At 34.0% G+C, this 21,183-nt stretch overlaps 1 protein-coding gene across 1 annotated transcript in view; it reads right to left on the reverse strand.

Annotated features, from left to right (window-relative positions):
• Nucleotides 1-21,183, reverse strand: part of LOC118924790 (ovostatin homolog 2-like) — a 39,336-nt gene that overhangs the window by 11,708 nt on the left and 6,445 nt on the right. The window contains exons 8-23 of the mRNA XM_036909899.2: nucleotides 17,993-18,110; nucleotides 15,253-15,364; nucleotides 13,896-14,005; nucleotides 13,407-13,565; nucleotides 12,514-12,741; nucleotides 11,498-11,552; nucleotides 10,925-11,070; nucleotides 10,408-10,557; nucleotides 7,459-7,629; nucleotides 6,500-6,644; nucleotides 3,899-4,004; nucleotides 3,251-3,479; nucleotides 2,754-2,883; nucleotides 2,176-2,294; nucleotides 934-985; nucleotides 38-121 (exon numbers count right to left, since the gene is read on the reverse strand). Coding sequence (XP_036765794.2) covers nucleotides 38-121; nucleotides 934-985; nucleotides 2,176-2,294; nucleotides 2,754-2,883; nucleotides 3,251-3,479; nucleotides 3,899-4,004; nucleotides 6,500-6,644; nucleotides 7,459-7,629; nucleotides 10,408-10,557; nucleotides 10,925-11,070; nucleotides 11,498-11,552; nucleotides 12,514-12,741; nucleotides 13,407-13,565; nucleotides 13,896-14,005; nucleotides 15,253-15,364; nucleotides 17,993-18,110 — 2,114 coding nt within the window. The remainder of the gene's footprint in view (nucleotides 1-37; nucleotides 122-933; nucleotides 986-2,175; nucleotides 2,295-2,753; nucleotides 2,884-3,250; nucleotides 3,480-3,898; nucleotides 4,005-6,499; nucleotides 6,645-7,458; nucleotides 7,630-10,407; nucleotides 10,558-10,924; nucleotides 11,071-11,497; nucleotides 11,553-12,513; nucleotides 12,742-13,406; nucleotides 13,566-13,895; nucleotides 14,006-15,252; nucleotides 15,365-17,992; nucleotides 18,111-21,183) is intronic.

Here is a 21,183-nt window from a genome sequence, read left to right on the forward strand (position 1 = left end):
TCAAGTCATTGCGAAACACAAAATTTAACCAACTTACCCACAACAGTGAAGAAGGCCCTGGCTGATCCATTTACTACATTGTCTGGCAAATCCAAAGCTACTTGCTTGGAGACTTTGGTACCTGTAAAGAAAATATTAATAAAATAAATAATGTGATGGTTTCTTTTTATAAACAATGGCATGAGTTTTGTAGGACAAACATATGGGAAATATACTCTGTTATTTATTTTTATTTTACAAGTTGCTTGTTAGAAGAGATGAAATTGAGAATATGATCTAGTTTAGAATTACAATATATTCATGAAATGGTATGCAAATCTGTGGGTTACATAATGGCCTCCCATTCTCCATTAGTTTAGTACCTAACCCACTTACACATGAAGAAAATGTAAAAAAAAAACCTTCTATGACATATAAAACAACACCCACAAAACATAAAGCTTGGAGACCTCTAATAAGTTTTAAAATCAGATCATCAACCAGATGAAAACAATACTGGTGATGGTCATAAAGGCAACTGAGGGGCAGTGATTTATTTATGGGCTGCTTTGTTCCAAGAGTATGAAAACAAAGGTTATATTATGTGCTAGGTGGGCATAACCCTGATTTCCCGCTGTCCACATTGTACAACAGTCATATGGCAAAAGGAGCTAAAAGTACACAAGGTGGGGGAAAAATTCCGAAGTAGACCAATGTCATAGGTGAACTAAAAGGAAAAAAAATCTCATAGAAAATACCTTTTTTTTTTTTTTTTTGCTAAAATTATACAATGAAGTTAAGGCATGAAATAAAATAATTCTCCATTAGGGGTTGACAATGAAGTCACTGAGGTGCTCAGCATGGCAAGTGGACAAACACGGAAGGAGAGGAAATACACTGATCCTGCTGATAAATTTTCAAGGACTATCTTGACCACCTAAAACATCCTTTTACCTTTTGTGCAGATAAGGAAACTCTGAGTCACTTCTTTTTCAACCCCTTCAGGCTGTCAGAGAGTAAACAAAAACAAGCACAAAATAATGAATCTGGGTCCTCTTTCCATGACAGAAAAGCAGTCAGGCATCAGCTTACATAGGCATGACTGCCACGTTTGTCCCTGGGAGAAGGTACACTCATTGTCCCCCTTCTGTTTAAATCTAGAAGTTACTATATGTCACCAACAACCATTTTAGGCCCTGTGTTTGCATAGTTTGGACAGAGATAACTTTGACATCACTGTGGGGCTCTCTCAAGTCCTCTGATCCTGTTAGCATCTCCAGTGGACAAACTAAAGTGTTCTTCTGAATAGGAACCTGCCAAGAGGCAAGGTGAGAATTCTCCACTGACAGGTGTTGGTTCTGTCTGAGGATGATGGAACTACACAGTAGCACAGGACAAGCAGATGTGCCTCAGGTTTGAGAGTCAGTTAAGAAAGGGGAAGGAAGAAGAATCAGCGCACAAGAAACACTGTGAATCAGGAGCACACAAAAACCACCAAGCCTGTTTCAAGGGTTAAGCTTTACTATCCTGGGTCAGGTATTAATAAAGGAAAGAATCAATTGTATTGCCGTTTTAATTTGTTTAAAATGATAGGTGGTACACATACACAATGGAATATTATTCAGCCTTAAGAAAAAAGAAATCTTGCCATTTGCAATAACATGGACGGATCTAAAGGATATTATGCTCAATTGAAATAAGTTGGGTGGAGAAAGACAAACACCATATGATTTAACTTATTTGTGGAATATAAAATCAAAACAAAAAAAAATGAACAGAACAGTAGTAGACTCATAGACCCTGAGAAGTAACTAGTAGTTACCATGGGGAAGGGGTAGGGTGATAAAGAGGCACAAAAATTCCCAATCATAATATAAGTTGGTCACAGGGATGGTAGTACAGCATGGAGAATACAGTCAATGATTCTCTAACATCTTCCTATGTTGACATATAGTAACCGCACTGGTAGCGGGTGACGATTTGATAATATGGGTAGGTGTTGAACCACTGTGTTGTATACCTGAAACCAGTATAAGATTCTATATCAATGATACTTCAACAAAAACAATGACACGTCTTGCGTCAAAAGTAATTCAAGTAATTGAGTCTCTTCAAGGAGAATGTTGTTTTATATTTAACTATTAGACACTGTCTATTTCTTACCTGGAAGAGCTCAATAACTTTGCATGTACTTACCTCGACCAACAAACTTTTGACCACAGTATCTTTCCAGTTTAGATTGTGCTGCTCAGCTACCTCGCCTGGGCAAGCATTGCTTTGTTTGGACTCGGCAACTACAGTGATATTCACTTTACCTGGAAAGCATTCCCAAATATAAGTTAAATTGACCACTGGCCCTTTCATAAATTTGCAAAGCCTGGCAATCATTGTGATTAGGAGCAATTTTGGTGTAAGTGACATGGATTTACCATGTGAGTGACAGGGAAGAAACTGGGCAGCATTAATGAAAATATGGCATTCATTTGAGAAATTATGTAAGGATTCGATAGGTCGTGGAAATTAGCATTTACATAGTATTTCAGTCACATTACACTTTTATACAAATGAAAGGTGGTTTTGCCCTACACAAGCATTAGCAACCAGAAATTAGATTATAAAATAAGATTACTTTGAATTGAGAATTTTTTAAATGGAGGGTTAAAATGTGAGAGAGAAAGTTATGTTTTTACAGAGGACTTAAGTAAAATAATGGAGGCAATAAAATTGGCTGGTTTTCATGAGACATTGGCATAGACGCATAGATCGATACATACCCAGTTTCTTTGGGATAAGAGTCCAGATGTATGTTTTCTTCTCTCCAGCTTGGATAATCTCACTGCCATCATTTTGAGCAGTGCTGATATTTGCCTCAAAATTCTCAGATGCTTCCAGCTGAACAGAAACCTAAAAAAAAGTCATGGCAATGAGGGAGGCACCATAAATAATTCGTTATTATTATTCTTCCTCCTAGAGAAAATTCTGATGTATCTATTTTAAGTTAGCCAAAATAAAATATCAAAGGAGTACCCTAACAAGAAGACAAATATGGTGGAATACACATCATTACAAAATGACATTCTCAAAGCAGCATTAAATCATCACTGTGGATTGAATCAATTGTTTCTGTTTGTGGAAAGTGGAAACAAGTCTTATCACTATACAGTACCATTTTGCATTTGCAAATTAAAAGAACATGCCGATATTCGAGAGATAATATTAAAGAATCTTTTGGCCCTTAGATTTCATCTGCAGATCAGAGGGAACAGCTTACCTCTACACATGTATTTTGGTAGCTGTAGACACTGACAATCAAATCAGATTGTTCATTTCGGACAACTGAAAAGGGGAGGGTCATGTCAACAAAGAAAGACTGGGAGACTTGCAGAGGAATTGTGGACGAAATGCCAAATCCTACATCACCATTCACACAGAAGCCGTTTGCCTCCCATTGGGTTAAAGTATCAGGGATGCGGTATGACAGAGTGGCTGAACCTGAGGAACTACAAAGAGAGGTGATTGGTAAAACACATCTTTTGTCTAAACCAGGGGCCTAAGTTTAATCAAGAGCAAACAAAAGAGTATCAATTGAAAGTTAAAATTGAGTTATAATGTTTGGACAGGACATTAGGTAAAACTCCTGAGAGCTGGATTTCTATAAAATACAACCTTAGATCACAATTCTTTAAACACTGCATTATTTTTTTTTAATTGAGGCAGCTGACATTTGTTTGCATGCAATTAATAGGTGAGAAATAATGCTAGAGAAAAAAATAAAGTATGTGGTAAGTACATATAAATGAATGGTTTTGTATATTTTACAAATGTAGTACTGCTTTCTATACTCAAAAAGGAAATTCAAGAAATAAAAGCAAAAAATAAAAATAAAGACACATAGGAGAGAAGACTGTTAAAAGCTCACTTGACACTGACTAGGTCCCATATCCATGTCTCTGGAAAGTTTGTTCTTACTGTTTCCATTATAGCCTGTTCTGCATAGTTAAAATCCTGCTTCAGGACTTCACCAGCTAAAAGAAAAGTAAAATGCTTCATTTAGAGAGAATAAGGTACATGTTTCAGTGACACACCTATAAGCTATGTCTTTAACCACACATGCTTAGTGTTAAGCAATATAGGTGTTTGCTCTTGGGGCTTACTGCCAATATATGTACATCACAAGTTAGGCATCAGTGTTTTGATGCTCAGATCTCTCCCGTTATTAGAAACAACAACAACAAAAAATAACAACCAGCCTACATGCTTCCTTCACAGCTAAATTTAGAGAAAGTGATATCTACTCATTGATTAGAATTTCTCATTTGACATTCAGGCATCTGCCAGAAAGCAATCCAGGGTCCACCAATTCCACTGTGCTAACGTAACTTCTGCTTAAGTTTCTAATGACATGAATATTGCTAATTCTAAAGAGCAGTATCTTTCACTTGCTTGGCCTCTAGGCTGTATTTGGCATTATTCATCACCATGTCCTTTTCTAAACAGGCACTATTGTTACCTCCATAACACCACAGCCTTCTAGTTTTCTTCTCATTTCCTTTGCCACTCTTGTTATGCTATTCTCCTTTGAGAATGTAGTCCCCTCATCTTTGATTTGCTCCTAGGAGCTCTGTTTTAGGTCCTCTTCTTTTCCCTATGCAGTTTCCTCATTGATAAACTCACATGCAGCTCCACTGTAATAGTTATCCTGATGTCTCTAAATCTGTGTCTCCGACCTGGACCTCTCTTCTGAGCTCTGGATTTGTGCAAGCAGCTTCCTTGGGCACATTTCTTTTGGGGTGTTTTACGGGCATTTCAAAAATAAGCAGTGTTCTTAAAGTAAACTTATTATATCCTTTCCCTGCTTCTCTCCAGTATTTCCCATCTCCATGGAAGGAACCAAAATCCACCCACTTGCCCACACTAGAAACTTAAGAATTGTCCTTGACACCACCCTGCCCTTCAGTATTTCCTATCTTAACCAACCGAATGAAATGGCTTGAAAACAGCTTTCACCTCTATTTATTTTCTCTATTTCTATTGCCTTTGTGCAATTGTGCAAGCAGCACGGTTTCTCAACTTAATTACTAGCAATTATAACATTTCATTCAGGTGGTCTTATACAGCTGAAATTCCAGTCCCTTTTTCCTCTGAGCAGCCAGAGATAGCTTTTAAAAAAATGCATATTGTGTTGCTTAAAATTTTTCAGTGGTGCATTATTGCATTAGAATGATTAGCGTCAAATGCCCTACAAGGTCTTCATGATTTGACCATTTACCCTCTTGTTTTAACTATCTTTACTCTTGTCCTTGACCTACCTTCTGCCATTTTGAAGAGCTTTTACATTCTTACCTTATCTTTTATAATACTTCCCTCTGCTTGGAATGCCCTTCTAACACGTTTTGTTTTGTATTATCATTCATTTTTCAGCCATTAGTATAATGCTACCTCCCCCAGGAGGACATAAGAAGCTCTTGAGAAATTTAGGTTTCTATTCATATTATTTCCATGTAAGGCACTCTCCTGAGGTTTTTGGAATTATCTGTTCCTTTCTTTTCTTTTCTTTTTTTTACTGTCATGATTCCCTGATAGACTAAAAATTCCAATAAGGCAGAGATTAAACTACTGTATTTACAATATAAAACTCAGTTCCTGGCCTCAGATGAATGTTTGTTTGAATGAATGAATAACTAAAGAAAGAAGAGACTAAAATGAATGACCTTGGGTTTTAGCACATTTTACTCAAAGATACTAAAATGCTAAGATGTTGCTGAAAATCTCAATAAATATAGTTTAGTAGCAGAAAAGTAGGTAGTTTTCAACCTCTTGACTAGATCTGCAAAGTGGTTTCAACTTCTGAACTTTATAGGGCCCCTTGAACACTCACTGAGTGTACCTCTGTGCAAAGTTGTCAGGCTTTTCATTTTTCTCAAGTGGAGATTCTGACAGCCATCTTCAGGATCAGCCCCACTTCAGTTACTGGACTGATCTCAGTGTTAGGCCAGAGCAATTGAAAGAATGCTGTTCAAGTATTTTCAGATCTGGAATACAGCTTTGATTTTGTTTTATTCTGATGATCTTGCTTCATTTTGTTTCCCTGACAAATTTCTATGTTGGGAATCTGACTAATTACCTTATTCATCTAAGACTATGGCCTATGGCTGAGTTCTGTGCTTACAGTCCTTCCGGTAGGAATGGACTATTCTTTGAACACACTTCTCTGATGCCAGCTGTTGGGCACCCTGGGAATCAAACTACCCTCTTCCTGGAACTCTATGTGTTAAGATCTACATGTAGTAAGGGCACTTTGCTCTCCTGTATCATACTCACTTATCATGACTGTTCTCACATATCACCACACATTGCCTGCCCCTATATACTTCTAATACTATGTTCTACCAATTAAAATAAACATCTTCTCAACTCTGAAGCTAATTCTTCCTTTCAGCCCAAACCATTCTCACTTTGCTTCACTCTGCTTTATTCAACTGCAGGCCATCTCCAGACACAAAAATCCTGGATTACCCACCCGCAATTCTAGATGCACCACTGTACATTGGCGCATAGTCTTCTGAGGCTAGATACAATGGCCTAGGGAATGGCATCCTTCCTGGTGTTGGACATACTTCCGGTTTCCGGTAATGGAGATTAGTAAAGACTTTCAGACCCATATCCTTCAAAAAAATCAAACAAAGAAAAGTAGTCGCACGTTCCTTTCATGTAGGACCTAAAGGAAGTCTATCAACTATATTACAATGATAGATAGATGATAAATACATGTGTTTCCTCTGCTAGCAAATGTCTGGGATTTTAGAAGTCAAGTCACATCTATTTGATGGATAGAAAATCTCTAATTTGGAAGAAAAATGATAATTACTATGAGTTATCTAGCAGTTATGTGTTAGGATTTTGCTAAGTATTTTACATCATTCTTCATTTTGTATTATAAGGAGAAAATACTTATGAGAGTATTTTTATGAGAGGCACTATCATTATCCTAATTAACATCACACACACAAACACACAATACACAATGTACAGTAATTTGTAGAGCTGGGACCTAAACTAAAGTCCTTCTAATTCTATGCCTCTTTTCTTCTACACCTGTGACTTCAGTTATAAAGATCTTTCATGGAGGCCTCAGTGTAACTAATTGATAGCCCAAATATAGAGAGGGCCCAGACTATATTGTAGTCCCTTGAGGTGATAGTTTCTGCATAAAATTTATCATAAGTTGAAGACTGCCTCATTACTTCGAACATGAGGTTTTATAACTTCAGCTACCATTTATTTTCCACAAAACAGAAAATCAACAAAAATTATTAACTCCTTTCTATAAGATAATTCCCAAGTTCTCTTTAACCAGATTACTGACACCAGTCTCAAAGAATAGGAAGACAATGATATAATTAATAAGTCATAGGTATACATTATGAATACTAACATTAAAACTGATGAAATAATTTTTAAAATCTTAAGTGCTCTTACCCTGACAATGTCATAAGTGTCTCCATCCCCATAGTTGCTTACAGGCACATAATACAAACCATTGAGGAACATATCCTTCTGAGGAATGCAAGAGTCTATCTTGCCATCATCAAGGTTGAGATCATGATAGACATAACCACGTAGTTCTGAATTTGGAAGCAGGTTGTACACCTATGGGAAAAATCACATGGTTCCCAATGATTTGGGGCATCCTTTTTATTTTAATAAAATTGGAAAATTTATGCCAAACCCTGTATTCTCATTCTTTTCTTTAAGAGCATAGTCATAATATTTAATTCAACACTTTTGAGTCAACTCATTCTTCTAGAAGAGGAAAGTTGCAATTTTGTTTTAGGTGGTCAAAGTCATGCTCACATATTTTTCAGCTTTGGTGCAGATTTAGGACAACATGTAAGAAAGCTGTGTCTGAAGATCTATGGAATAATCCAAGGCCTAGTGTACAGATAATTCATTGTGATTATAATGCTGGAACTCCCAGGTCTGTAGGAAAATGGTAGCTATCTGATTCTAAATCTTCTTGTATATTCTTCCAAAGAAAATAGAAAATCAGAAAGAACTGGTACACCCATAACTTATGTCTTTAACATCACTAGGATACAGATAATACAATGACCTTCAAATTACTTGTTCACAAAGAAATAAACACCAAATTCCAACAGAGATCCTACTGCTGCTGAAAATCTGAGGTTATGGAAAGCTGAAGCAGGCTTAAGAGACAATATGAAAAATGAGGAGACTGGCATGGAGAAATCAGAGGAAATATACAGCAAATCCACTCCAGATAAAGGTAAGTACATTGTGAAAATATCAATTATAGTCCTGGGGTAGTACTCAGTGTAAGATACAGGGAAGGGACTTGAATGAATGGACCTGGAACTGGAAGCTTCCCAAAAGCATGGCTGATGGGAAATGATGAGGTCATGAGAGCTGTGGTGGCCCTTGGAAACAGGGCACTTAAAGGAGGGAAGGATATGAGAGGGCAAAATTTAGGACATGGCAGAAACAAAAGAGAAATAAAATATGCCAATCTCTCCACCTGTTTCTGTCATGAACAACATTTTTATTAAAGAAATTTCACTTCACTAAAATAACAGTGAAACTGTCTACAAAATATCAAGGACTAGAAAAATTAATTTCATACCATGCTGCTGTAGGATAAAAGAGAAAATGCAAATTGAAACATTTCAGCTGGTGAAACTTCTCTGCTAAAGTAACTAACTAAATAGAAAAAAAACATACAAAATAAATATTTCATATAAATGAAATACTCTAAATCACTCCTTTGAGGTATTTTTTAAAGGTTCATGAATTAGAAATTCAATAAAGAATGAAAATGAATAAAACCCAGGAAGAAATAAAATGAGAATTTTTTGAAGTCAGAAATAGTCAAAATCATATTAGAAATACATTCTAACATATAAGAAGCTCAAGAAAAAATAGCATAGAAGAAAACTTTTAAAAGCAGCATAGGAAAAAAAATAAAAATAAGAGAAAGAATGAATTAAAATAGATGAATTGGAAAGCAGACAAAGAAGATCCAATGTATTTATATAGTTTCTTAGAGGGGGAAAATAACAGTGGAGAAACTAATACTTAAAATTATAGTTTTGGAAATAAAGAAGATTTGAGTTTACACATTGCATGGATCCACCAAGTACCTGGCAAAAACTCCCCAAACAATACATTCTGAGAGATATATTTACTAAAACTATTAGATTTTAAACATAAAGGAAGAAAAACCTGCAAAGCTTTCAGGCAAAAGATCAAATAATTTACAAGGGCAAATGAATTAAACTTTTATCAGAATGCTTAAGACCAATATTCAAAACAAGGTAAAGTCTCTAGAATTAAAACAGTGTGGCACTGACACATAAAGAGACAGACAGACCAAAGGAACAGAATATTAAGGTCCAGATATAAACATAACTACAAATAGAAATACAGTATGTAAGAAAGGTAGTATTTCAAATTATCAGAGCAAAGATGGCGTTGTAACTATTGAATAGCCACTACATTTTTTTTAGAAAGATAATTATATAATACTATGCTATAGTCCAAGGAACTAGTCCTTCCTGGAAAAAACAGTTGTTTTCAAGGCTACTGCAAAGAAAGTACAAGATGGTTCTAGAGCATCTTGTACCAGAAAATTGGCAAGTGCTAAAAACATGATCTGGGTATGTCACAAGGACATAGAGACCAACTTGAAAATGCTCCCACTGCGAAAACTTGGGACAACTTTAACATAAAACTAATTAAGGATAGTAATGAATTATAAATCTTTGAGAAATAAGAATCCTTGCATCCATAAGTAAAGAGGAAGAAGTGGAATTATAAAATCTCCTTGTTTCAACTATGATACTGATATTGGTTCAGGTAAGAATTATAAGGGGATGGTAAATCTAAGAGGAAATTTCGATGAGGAACTGGATGTACAAATAGATATTATTAAAACTGTTTTAAATATGATGACAAATTTCAATATTTATATGTACTTGTGTTAAAAATAAAGAGAAAATATCCAACAGTTATTAACTGCAACAATTTTAATGTGAAATTCTGTAATTGCTGGTCTGGAAATCCTTATGAAAATGTAAGATCCTTTAATAGATAATAACTTAAGACTGTATCCAAGCATATCCTTCAACATAGAGATTTAACTCTAGGTTTCCATATATGATTACATCAGTGGTTTTTAAAAAATCACATTGTTGTATAATCCCTCACCCATTATAATTATCTATAGAATTCTGTATTGCTATACATGCTGGGTCAGCCAAGAAAAATAAGTGTATAACCCACGAAGGAACAAAGGAAGAAAATATTTGGTATTTTTAACACATTCCATCTCAAACGAAAATATCATCTGAAGGGTAAGACTTGTAGATGCCCAGATAAAAATGAGGAAAACAAGGAAATCAGAGAGCTTACACTTTCAGCTGACAGCTCTTTCTCCGGTTTCAGTAGAAGAACACTTTTATCCACAGCCCGCAGGGCACAAAACGAGTCTGGGGCTGCTTGGAGGTAGAGACTAGTATTGGAACCAGGTAGCCCCTGCTCCTTAGAGAACTTTATACTAACCTAAAGTCAAGAAAAAAAGAAGGAAGGGGAGCAAGATAATTTTATATAAAAATAATTTGATACTCAATCTCTTCCAAATACATCTTTATAGATCTCTGCAGCTGTGTTTCTCCTGCCCACTCTCACCCTCAACTCTCCTTCAAGGGACATCTCTTTCACCATCCTCCTTTGTTTCAGGCTTGGTATTGCTGCCAAAAGTTATTCATTCTGTTTGGTTATTCTCTGATCCCTTAGTAATTTGATTATACCAAGATTTGCTGTGAGATGACCATGTACAGGTTATAGTAGTCAGACAAGACGGAGACAACAGGGATAAGACTGTTTACCCCTGAAACTCAGGACAGGCAAGAAACAGAAGAAACATCACCTTATTTTTAAAGCACTTGTCCATCTGGAATCTGACACTGTCAGCCACAATTTCCCCGCTGGGATGAAAGGTGTAGACAAGCATGACAGCCACAGGAGCCAGATCGGCACTGGTGCGGATTGGGAATGAGAAGTTTCCGTTCCAGGCTGTGTGAACAGCAGATGTCATCAACACACACAATGCCATGTGTGCTGGCTAACTGGGTACATTTAGATAAGAGAGAATGGCTTCTAGATAGAAAGAGCAAATTGAGCTTTGTTTGAAAGGCAAAACAAATAGTGGGAATTACATATATGAATAAAGAAGACTGTAGAAGTTAGGTAATAACCCTAATTTGGGTTTGGGACATTACTTTTCTGTAATGCGCTCGATAACCTGGCAATAACAGAAACAAATTGAAATCTCCTTCATCAAAATATTCAATAGGTTACCCTGGGCCATGCCAACTATTGCCCTCCATCCACAAATTCTAATGTCAAGTGCTCTTCCTAACTCCACCACCATTACATTTCCTTAAAAAGAAAGAAAAATGAAGGTAGAATGTATATTTTAAAATGAATATACTGTATACACCTTTGTTTCTGATTTCCTTTCGTCCACTGAGGAAGATAGTTCCTTTTGCCATCACCTGCGCAAAATACAGAAAACACAATATGTGGCATCATATTAGCTAATATGACATCATATCATTATAAGATAATGAGTAATCTAATGAAAATTCTATTCCGTAAGATAAGGTAGCTCCCACAAACAAATATTAAAAATAGAATCTGCACAACTTGGAAAAGAACAGAGAAAAAGTGACAATTGAGATCCTGTTATGGGCTGGAAATATGGTAAATAATATGTAATGAACTGTGCAAGGGGGTGCATAAAGCTCTGAAATTGTTTAGGCCAGTTTTGAGTAAGCTGAGTCATTTCATTTCTTGACCTCTATTCTTTTATTTGTAAAATGAAGATATCCATAGAGCTGATTAACAAGGTAATACATATAAAGCTCTCATAATACTGCTTGACACATAATACTTACCCTAGGAGGGAAGTCTTATTATTTCCAATTACAAATATACAGCTGAGGAAGCTAAGGCTTTGAGAATTTAAACAGTCTGTCCAGGAGCAACTAGCTTGCATGATAAATAGGAGAGGATAGAGGATTCCACATAGAGTCTTAATTTCCAAATCTGTAGTTTTTCACCTTTCAATATGCCTTATAGAGACAAACTGGATAAATACGGGGGACAGAACCAAAAGGACTAATTCCTCTTATTTTGATAAATCAAACTTCCACTTTACTCTCTGGTGTCTGCCTAATATTTTACTCTCAGGAAGAGTTGTAAATATTCGATATGAGTTACAATTGAATGCTTAAAACAGTAGACTCTGAATAGTAAATTTCTCAACCTTAGGGAGAGGGAAATTGCCTTGGGCCCTTTTCTGTGTGTGTTTATTTGTTTCTGTATGTTTTTAATGAATCCAATAGTATTCGCCAGTGAAGTGAGAAGGTTGGCTCACTCAGATTAATATGGCATGACCGGTGTGCACTCTAAACTGTACTGTGCTCAGCAGACCACTAGGCAACTGAGACTTACCAGATAAAATAAGTTTATGCTTGACTCATCCCTATATGCTTCACTGTTTAGGGAGTAATGCACAGTAACCGTCTTCTGTTGATCGCATCTAAGCTGTTTTGGTTCAGGAACAATTTTCAGGAAGCTGTTGGTTAGGGAGTAAAAGCGTGAGACTGAAAAATGGGCATCCACATAGTCAGGTGTCAACCAGCTGGACAGGTGGCAGCTCTGAGGTCGAATATATGTGGCCTGATAAGATAGAAAGCAAAGGATTTTAGAGCTATAAAGGCTTTTCAAGGATGGTAATTATTACAGAAAGGGAAACTTCTTATTTCTTCAAAGTAGGGAGGAATCTTAGCTTGGGGCTGATGTTTCAAAGTTAAGTTATTAGAAGTAAAATCATTATAGCACTCTCTTCTTTTTGTATACACATGACCATAATTATATGTCTGTTTCATTAGGCTACAATGAATTGTTTATTTTTTTTACTTTGTAATCAAAGACAGAAAATAGCCTTAGGTGCCTGTGTCCTTCAGCTACATTTCAATACTGACAAATTGTTTAACTGCAAAATTCTGTTGAAGAAGCAGAAAAAGAGAAATTACATTATCTCTCCTATTAATGCCTGAAATGATCAAAGGAAAAAAGCCAAATCATCTTGATGTGCTATTTCTAGTTTCTCAGAGGAAAATATTCGTTGTTAGAGAATTTATAACAATTGGCTATTTTCTCTTCCTCTTGAATAAGTATTCTCGTATATTATTTAAGGAATAAGTAAACATAAAATACCCTAAACTTTAAACCTTTGGTAACATATATCCTAAATAGAAGGTGTCTTTTCAGAGATTACTAATATTAAAAATTCCTAACATTCAAATCCTCTGTGGGATATCATTTACTCTTTGATATCATACTTTCAAGTTGAACTCCGGATCGAATATATCTGAAGTGTCAATGGAAAACTGAGCTTCACCATTCTCATCTGTGGTGTAATTTCCTATAAATTTGCCACTGAGCTCCAACTGCAGTAACCTGTTCACCATTGGTACATTATTAGGACCAGAAAATTTAAGCTGTAAAACAAACAAAAAAAGAAGTATTAATTTTTAAAATTCAAAATGTCACATTTCTATTGAGAAGAAATTTTCTATTCATAAATACAATCATTTATTTGTGATTTTCCTAAATTCCAATAGACAAAAAGATGTTTTATTAAGTAAATATATAATATGGAAACAGCTATAATTTTATCTGTCATTTTCTTTTAGCCTAGGACTTTCTCCAGTCTATCAGATGAAGTAATGCTATAAGTAAGATGAGAAAGTACAAAAAAAGTGTCTGGGAATTTTCAAAGGGTTAATTTATGGTCCAAGAAAATGAAATGAAAACATAGTCAAACGTACAGTTCCAAAATAAGAAATTCCTCTTCTATAGTAAGGATCCATGTTCTCAAAGTTCACGCTGCCAAGCAATTGAGTGATAAAAATAGAAGACTTTTCACTGATCTGGACACCTGTAAGAAATGAAAAGAATCTCAGGGAGGATGAAATACTTGGTCAACAATTTCAAAAGAACAAGTAGCTTACGGTACATGTTCAAGTTCTATGCACAAAATCATATTTTTCTTCTACATGGAAAGGGAGGCATGGACACTTTGGAGCATATTCAAGAGTACTCTATATCTATTTAGTGACAGTTTACATAAACTTAATAAAGTAATTAATGTGAACATATTTGAATCAGAAGCAGGAGAAAACACTCAATTTCCTCCCTCCTTCCGTTTCACTCAGTTCTGACATTTAACTCTATGTGTCATAGAAATCTCAAGAATAAGGCTTTCACTTCCTGGAATTTTCCTTTATCCTTCAAGATAACTATTTTTTAGACTTTTGCCAGTTTAAAAGATATTCAATACAAAATAAATAGAAATGCATTGTAATATCAATAAAGCATGTGATATGCAGAGGCAAACATATCTAGCTAAGCTGCAATATAAATATGGCAAACTTGCTATGAATGCCATCAGAATATTGATCAAGTATATTTATATGAAGCACTTTATAAATAATATTGACTTAATCATTTTAAAGTAACAGGAAATATTTAGTAATTGAACCTGTTTTTCCCCACCCCAAATTAAATTTCACTTTCCTCCTCTTCATTCTTTGAACAATATGTATTAAGCACTCTCTCCCACTAATAGTTTTTGCACTTGCAAAAGTCCCCAGTTGTCAGAGGTTGACAAACTTCTGTAGAGCACCTGATTGCCATCATTTTAAGCTCGTACCACACTGTCTCTTTCTCAACTACTCAACTTTGTTGTTGTAGCTCTTATTAAGCAAAGTAAACAAATGGGTTCCAATAAAACTTTATTTAAACCAACAGGCAGGGAGCTGGATCTGACGTTCTGTATGTAGGTTACAAACTCTTGATTTCAATCAAAGATTTAGACCCTTGCAACTGATTACACAAAGTTAAAAAGAGATACCAAATTTATTAGCTTAGTTCTACCACTTCAGAGGGAAGCTGCTCTGACTGATACAGACACAGGAGCAGATATAAACAGGTAGCATTTACATAATGATTTTATTTTAAATATTTACATAATTTTATTTTAAATATTATCATTAATAGCAACCTTCAAGTTGACCTATTGGAAAATGTACTCCAATTTGCTCTGTAGTTAGTATTACTAATTCAAGAAGCTTTCCCCCAGTGAGCTGCATAAATCTCCAAGTTGTCCATAAAAACGATCATTACCTGTCCCAATTTCTGTAACAGTTACGCTGATCTGAAATGACATGAGAAATCCAGAACGGTAGAGTTGGAAGACTTTTGTATTGACAATTTGAGACACACAACCATTTCTCAACTGAAAAATAAAGAGAAGGTGAAATGAAAAAGTTATGGGAGGAAGTCAAAGGCTTAAAAGAATACGAAATTTCAGCAGATAGATAACTTGCCCCTGATGGCTCCACGTCACAAAGTTGTTGAATTGACCAAAAGATAACCAAAGGGTTGAGGGGTTTCATTAGCAATTAGAAAAAGGTTAGGAAGTATGTGTATTTTACAGATTTCAGTGTTAGTCTCCTGGAAATGATGCAGATGGAAGCAAATTAAAGAATGAAAATGAAACTGAATGATATTTTAAAAAGAAGAAAATAAAATCATCTTGAGAGGCACTGTGAAGAGATGGAATAGGAGCACTCTTCAAAAATATAACACCAAAACAGTTTTTAGGGTAAATTGTTCATTTCAAATAAGGGAAACTCTTTATTTTTTCATCGGTGACATCAGTAATTAAAGAAATACAGATTTTACTATATTTAAAAATAAAAAGTATTAATTCCAAGTTCAAAATGTTAGAGGAATATATCAATTCATCTGATCCTCAAAACTACCATATGAGCTACACACTATTATCATCTCCACTATATGGATGAATAAATTGAAGCACAGGCAGGTCATAAAATCTCTAAGGTCATAGTTAGAAGGTGGTGGAGCTGACCAGGCATTTTGATTCCAGAGTATGTGCTTCTCTGAACTATCAGCTATAAGATCAACAGCAAAAGGCAATTTTACTTCCTCTGATTATAATCAAGCAAACTAAAAAGAAATAAAATATAATAAGAAAAAGTGTGATTGCTTTGAAATTAAGAGAAAACATTTTTCAGTGATCCCTGAGTCAAAAAGAAAACAATGTAAATCAGGAAGAATCTACATATTAGTGTCAAAGAAAAAATGCTTTGCATCAAAAATCTATGGTGTTAAGCTGTGGTCAAAGGAAAATGTAAAAACTGAATGTGTTTTTAAAACAAGAAGCAACTAACTTTTTACAAAATCAACTAAATAAAGTAATTTCTTAGGGAAAAGAATTAAGGAGATGAAAACAAAATTATTTAGGAATACAAAAATAATAAAAACAAAAGTAAGTTAGACCAATAAAACAGATGAATATTTTATGAGTATGATTTAGAATAAAGAGAGAAAGCAAAATTGTACAAGATTAAGTTTTAACACAACTGAATATCCATCTGGAAGAAAGCAAAATTCCTTATTTTAGAACATAATAAAAAACTATGTTGATTAGAGAAATTTTTTAAATCTTAAAAGCATACTTAGCTACAGTGCAATAGAGTGGCAGGTGGGACTTTTTTTTAAGTCTGAGAATCCATAAACATGAAGAACCTTGGTATTTCAAAAATGCCACAAAGTCAATATTTAAATAACAGACATGGAAAAAAAATTGCTTAGAGAATAGAGAGTAATAGTCATAAAAAATAAAGTTTCAATTTCACATGAGCAGGTAAAACAGGAATAATTAAGGGTTCTCAGAACAAATTCAGACTAATAACAAAAATATGTTCAAACTCAAAAACAGGTTTATAGTAATGCAGATTAAGACAAAATAAATTTGTGTTTATCAAAATGGCAAAAGTTTCAAAATGCCTATCTATATTGCTGGCAGTAATTTTGGAAATCCAGTATTCTCATAAATTGCTGAGAGAAATTTGAGTGCTTCAATACTTTTTGGACAATATACTAATATTTTTAAATTAAATTTATGTATGATTCTATCTATCATCATCAATCTATTTTCACTCAGGAAAACCACTTCGAGGAATCTATCTCAGATTAATTAAAACCTCATATATAGAGATAGTTTTAACAGATTGTTTATTGTTATTTTTTTACACTGGGGAAGAAAAACATTAGCTAAGCAAACATCCATCACGTGGTAAAACGGATGACTAAATAACATTGTAACCACACCATGGAATAAAATGCTACTGATGGGGAAAAACTCCACTAACCTTTCTTAGCCTGTAATTGCTATCTAAAAGATGGGTTTCTGCTTGTCTTTACCAAACATGGATATTTACCTAAAGGATGAATTTGGTGAGTAGCTTCAGGATAATCAGACTGAAAATATAAATTGTGTGGTATATACAAATTTCACTATTGGAGTCCAAAGGTGATCCTTAAAGAGACCGGCCGAGTTGTTCACTTAAGGTTAAGAGGCTGTAGGCCAAGAAAACAAATGGTGGCTTCAAAAATGAACCTCAGATCTTAAGTAATAAAGTAGGTACTCTGAATCGCAGATGTTTGTAAATTAACTTTTCTTATAAGGACAATTCTAGGTCACATGATGAAAAGTACCAGGGATTCATTTATTTAAAGGATAAGTGATTCCCCAAAGATCAGTGAGGTCACCTAGACAGTATATAAAACAAGGAAGCCAATAATTTTTCAAATTCTAAAAATTTTATGTATCTATTACATAACAATTTACATGGCTAGAGATGAAGGGACTATTGTTAAACATTGTATTTTCTCCTCATCCTTATCTACCTGCAACCTCCATTATCCAGAAAATGAAAACAGTGGTGTAAAAAAACTCAAAAGGAAATAGTGTTAAGTCCTTTTTATAACTGAAATCAAAGAATAGTAATGAAAATGAACAAGAACTTTTTTTTGGCATAAAGATCATGTTCTGTACCTGTACAATAAATTGTTCACATATTTCATTGTTGTCTTTCTCACAATTCCTAGAGGAGAAAAATTCTCTGCACACCCGGATTTGGGCTTTCCCTTGCACAGGTTGGCCAAAGGTGTACCTAATGGAAGAAAGTGTACTGGTGATTAGAGAATAACAATACCAGGGATGTATTTTATGGTCTTGTTCAGAAATTATGCATGAAATCTCAAATCTATGACTATCCCAGTGACCAAATTCCATTAGGAATCCTTCATCTACTGGTGCCAACCTTCCCCACAGAATTTAGGTTAATTAGGCATTTGATCTGTTAGGATTCAGCTGCTTTTTGAAAAACCAAATTCAAGAATCTAAAATCTCAGTGAATAGGATATAGTGATTAAATTGAGTTTTTAAAATTAACTTTAATCTGATAGAAATATTATCAAAATTGGTTGAAGCACACTTCTTTCTTAGCAGCATATATATTTGTATATAAATAAAACATGGATTTTTCAGGATCTTAAAATACTTCTAGATCAGTATTTTAAACAATTCTCATTTTACTACTCGACGAACATAAACTATATATACTTTGACCAAAAGTATAGGGTTTGATTAAAGACATATTTCATTTTCTCTTAAAACACATACAAAACTACAAGTTTTTTAAATGTTCAATCAAAAGCAAATACAGTTGATTTGTGTGTTTTTTCTTCCTTGATGATTCTTTCCACTAAGATTTAGAAAAAATGAAAACAAATGTGAAATTAGTATATAGTAAAACTGAATATAAATTTACTGATTATAATAATTTTTCTTAATTGTTGAACACTTGTATATAGCCAGTGTTTACATACACTATCTCATTTTTTCATCCCAGTGACCCTTATCTTTAGGAATATTATTTCATTTTACAGATTAGTGAACTGAGATCAAGTAACTCACTTCTCCACATTGTAATTGAAGGAATTAAAATTGAAACTCAGACTTTCCTCACTCCACAGCCCAGGTTCTTTCCATCCCACTAATTTGTTTCTCTCTATTTAAAAATTCTTAATGCTTCTGAGATTTTGACTCAACCCAAGTCACTAGAATCATGTGTCAGCTCTAAATATCAATTACATGTAAAATAGAAGCAAGACTAAGATGAAGCCATTATTATCTTTTCTTTATACTTTACTATAAATATATTTATTTATGCTCATTTTATTTACTTTATTTTTATTTATGCTTTATTATAAACATATATTTATGTTGTATTTATTATTTATTTGTTTTATTATAAATATATTTATATTTATAAATATATTATAAATTACATTTCTACTTCTATTTCTATTTTATTTACTTTATTATAAATATATTTATATTTAAAATATATCTTAAATTATATTTATTATTAATGGCATTATTGTCTTTTATTTATAAAACAAAATTCTTATCCTTGTATTATCTACATGCCCAGGAGATACGTAGCTTCAAATCCCTTTGTGATTTGAAAAGCTCTTGGTGGATCCTAATAAAACTTATTAAAACGCCTTTGCCTGTGGGCAAGTTTTCTTCCCTCTTAAAAGCTTAACTCATCTCTCAGGTTGTTTGCTAAAATCGAATTTGCTGTTGGTTTCTCCAGCTGTTCCAAGATAAATTCCAGGGAGTACTGTAGAAACAATGCCCAAAGTATTATACAGCTTGAAGCAGAGCTCATTCATTAACGTTAACTTCTAGACACACTGATTTCATTCATCAAGTCCACATAGTCTGCCCAGATATAACCTTGCAGCAAGCATCCCTCCTACCTCAACTGCCTGGTCTTGTTGAAGGATATTACTATTACTGATATGAACATACTATTCAATGTCAAATCTAAGTAGAATTTACGTTAAAGAAGTTTCAACAAGTCCCAATTCCATATCAGCATTTCACTTAAGTCTTTTGTGCAGGACTTAATTAGTCTTTTTGGCAGGTGAGATTTGATATTGTTTGTGATTCCCTTGATAGGTGCTGCACTTTCTTAGCACTTTCTTTGGGCAGACAAACTATAGGTGTTAATCCCATTGACAATTCTGGCTTTGCGCAGGGCTTCTCTAGCAATGCCAGTTTAGGATCCTGGATTTCTTCAAGCTTATATTGAATATCCCATTATTTTTAATAACAATTTCTCATATATTATATTTATGAAATTCTGACACAAGTTCAGCTACTCTTCACTGAAACTCAGAAAAAATATTATGGTTATTTTTCTAGAGTGCAAAGACCATTTTAAATACTACATACATTTTTAAAAAGGCTAGAATTTGGTTTCCAAGATTCTTTGTAGCATCCGTGAGCAAGCACTACCTCCACATGTTTATTAGATAGTCTTTCAGCCAATGCATCTTTAAAATACTGTTGAAAACATTCAATGGCAAGTAATTTTCATGTCATCAATTAAACAGTGTTTAACAAACATGGCAAATACTAATATTTTTAATAGTTTATACAAAGTATAACTGAGGTCTTGGTGAGAGGGTAGTTCTAAAGCCAAGCACCTTCTGTCTAAATCCTAGTTCTGCTATCAAAAGCTCCATTAATGTTGATAAGTTATTTCAATTCTGTGTCTTATTATCTTTATAAAATAAAGATGATAATAGCTCTTATCAAAGCACTGTGATGAGAATATAATAAATGTAATGCTGAACACAGTAACAATAAATATTAGCTCTTTTTTGTTATTATTAGAAATTTGAGAAAAGGCATCACATTTTTAAAAAATACAAAAGGCATTAGGAATAATTTCCCAATAATTTCATTAAAATTTCTCAAATCATACAGGAATGTTTTTCTTACATTAAGAGGATTCAAATTAATTCCAATTAAATCAATAAAATGCCTTTTTTTCCACTATGACAGTTTCGAATGTTTCTCTTCTTTTTTTTTTTTAATGAAAACACCCAGTTATGGCAAAGATTCAGTGAGGCAAGTGCCTTAGTACCAGCTTCTGGCATTGTACATCAGCACAATATATTTAGAGAGCAATAAAGCAATCAAAAGTCTAAAAGAATTGTATTTTTTTTTTTGCATTTTGTCTTGGTAATTCCAACTCTACTTATCTTTCTTAAGTAAATAATTTTTAATTCAACAGCTACTTCCTATGCACTTATTTTCACAGAGGCATATATTTTATTATAATAATATTATAATATTATTTATTATCAGGAAAACAAATGGAACTA

The sequence above is a fragment of the Manis pentadactyla genome, chromosome 14 (assembly GCF_030020395.1).
Source record: "Manis pentadactyla isolate mManPen7 chromosome 14, mManPen7.hap1, whole genome shotgun sequence".
Taxonomy (NCBI): domain Eukaryota; kingdom Metazoa; phylum Chordata; class Mammalia; order Pholidota; family Manidae; genus Manis; species Manis pentadactyla.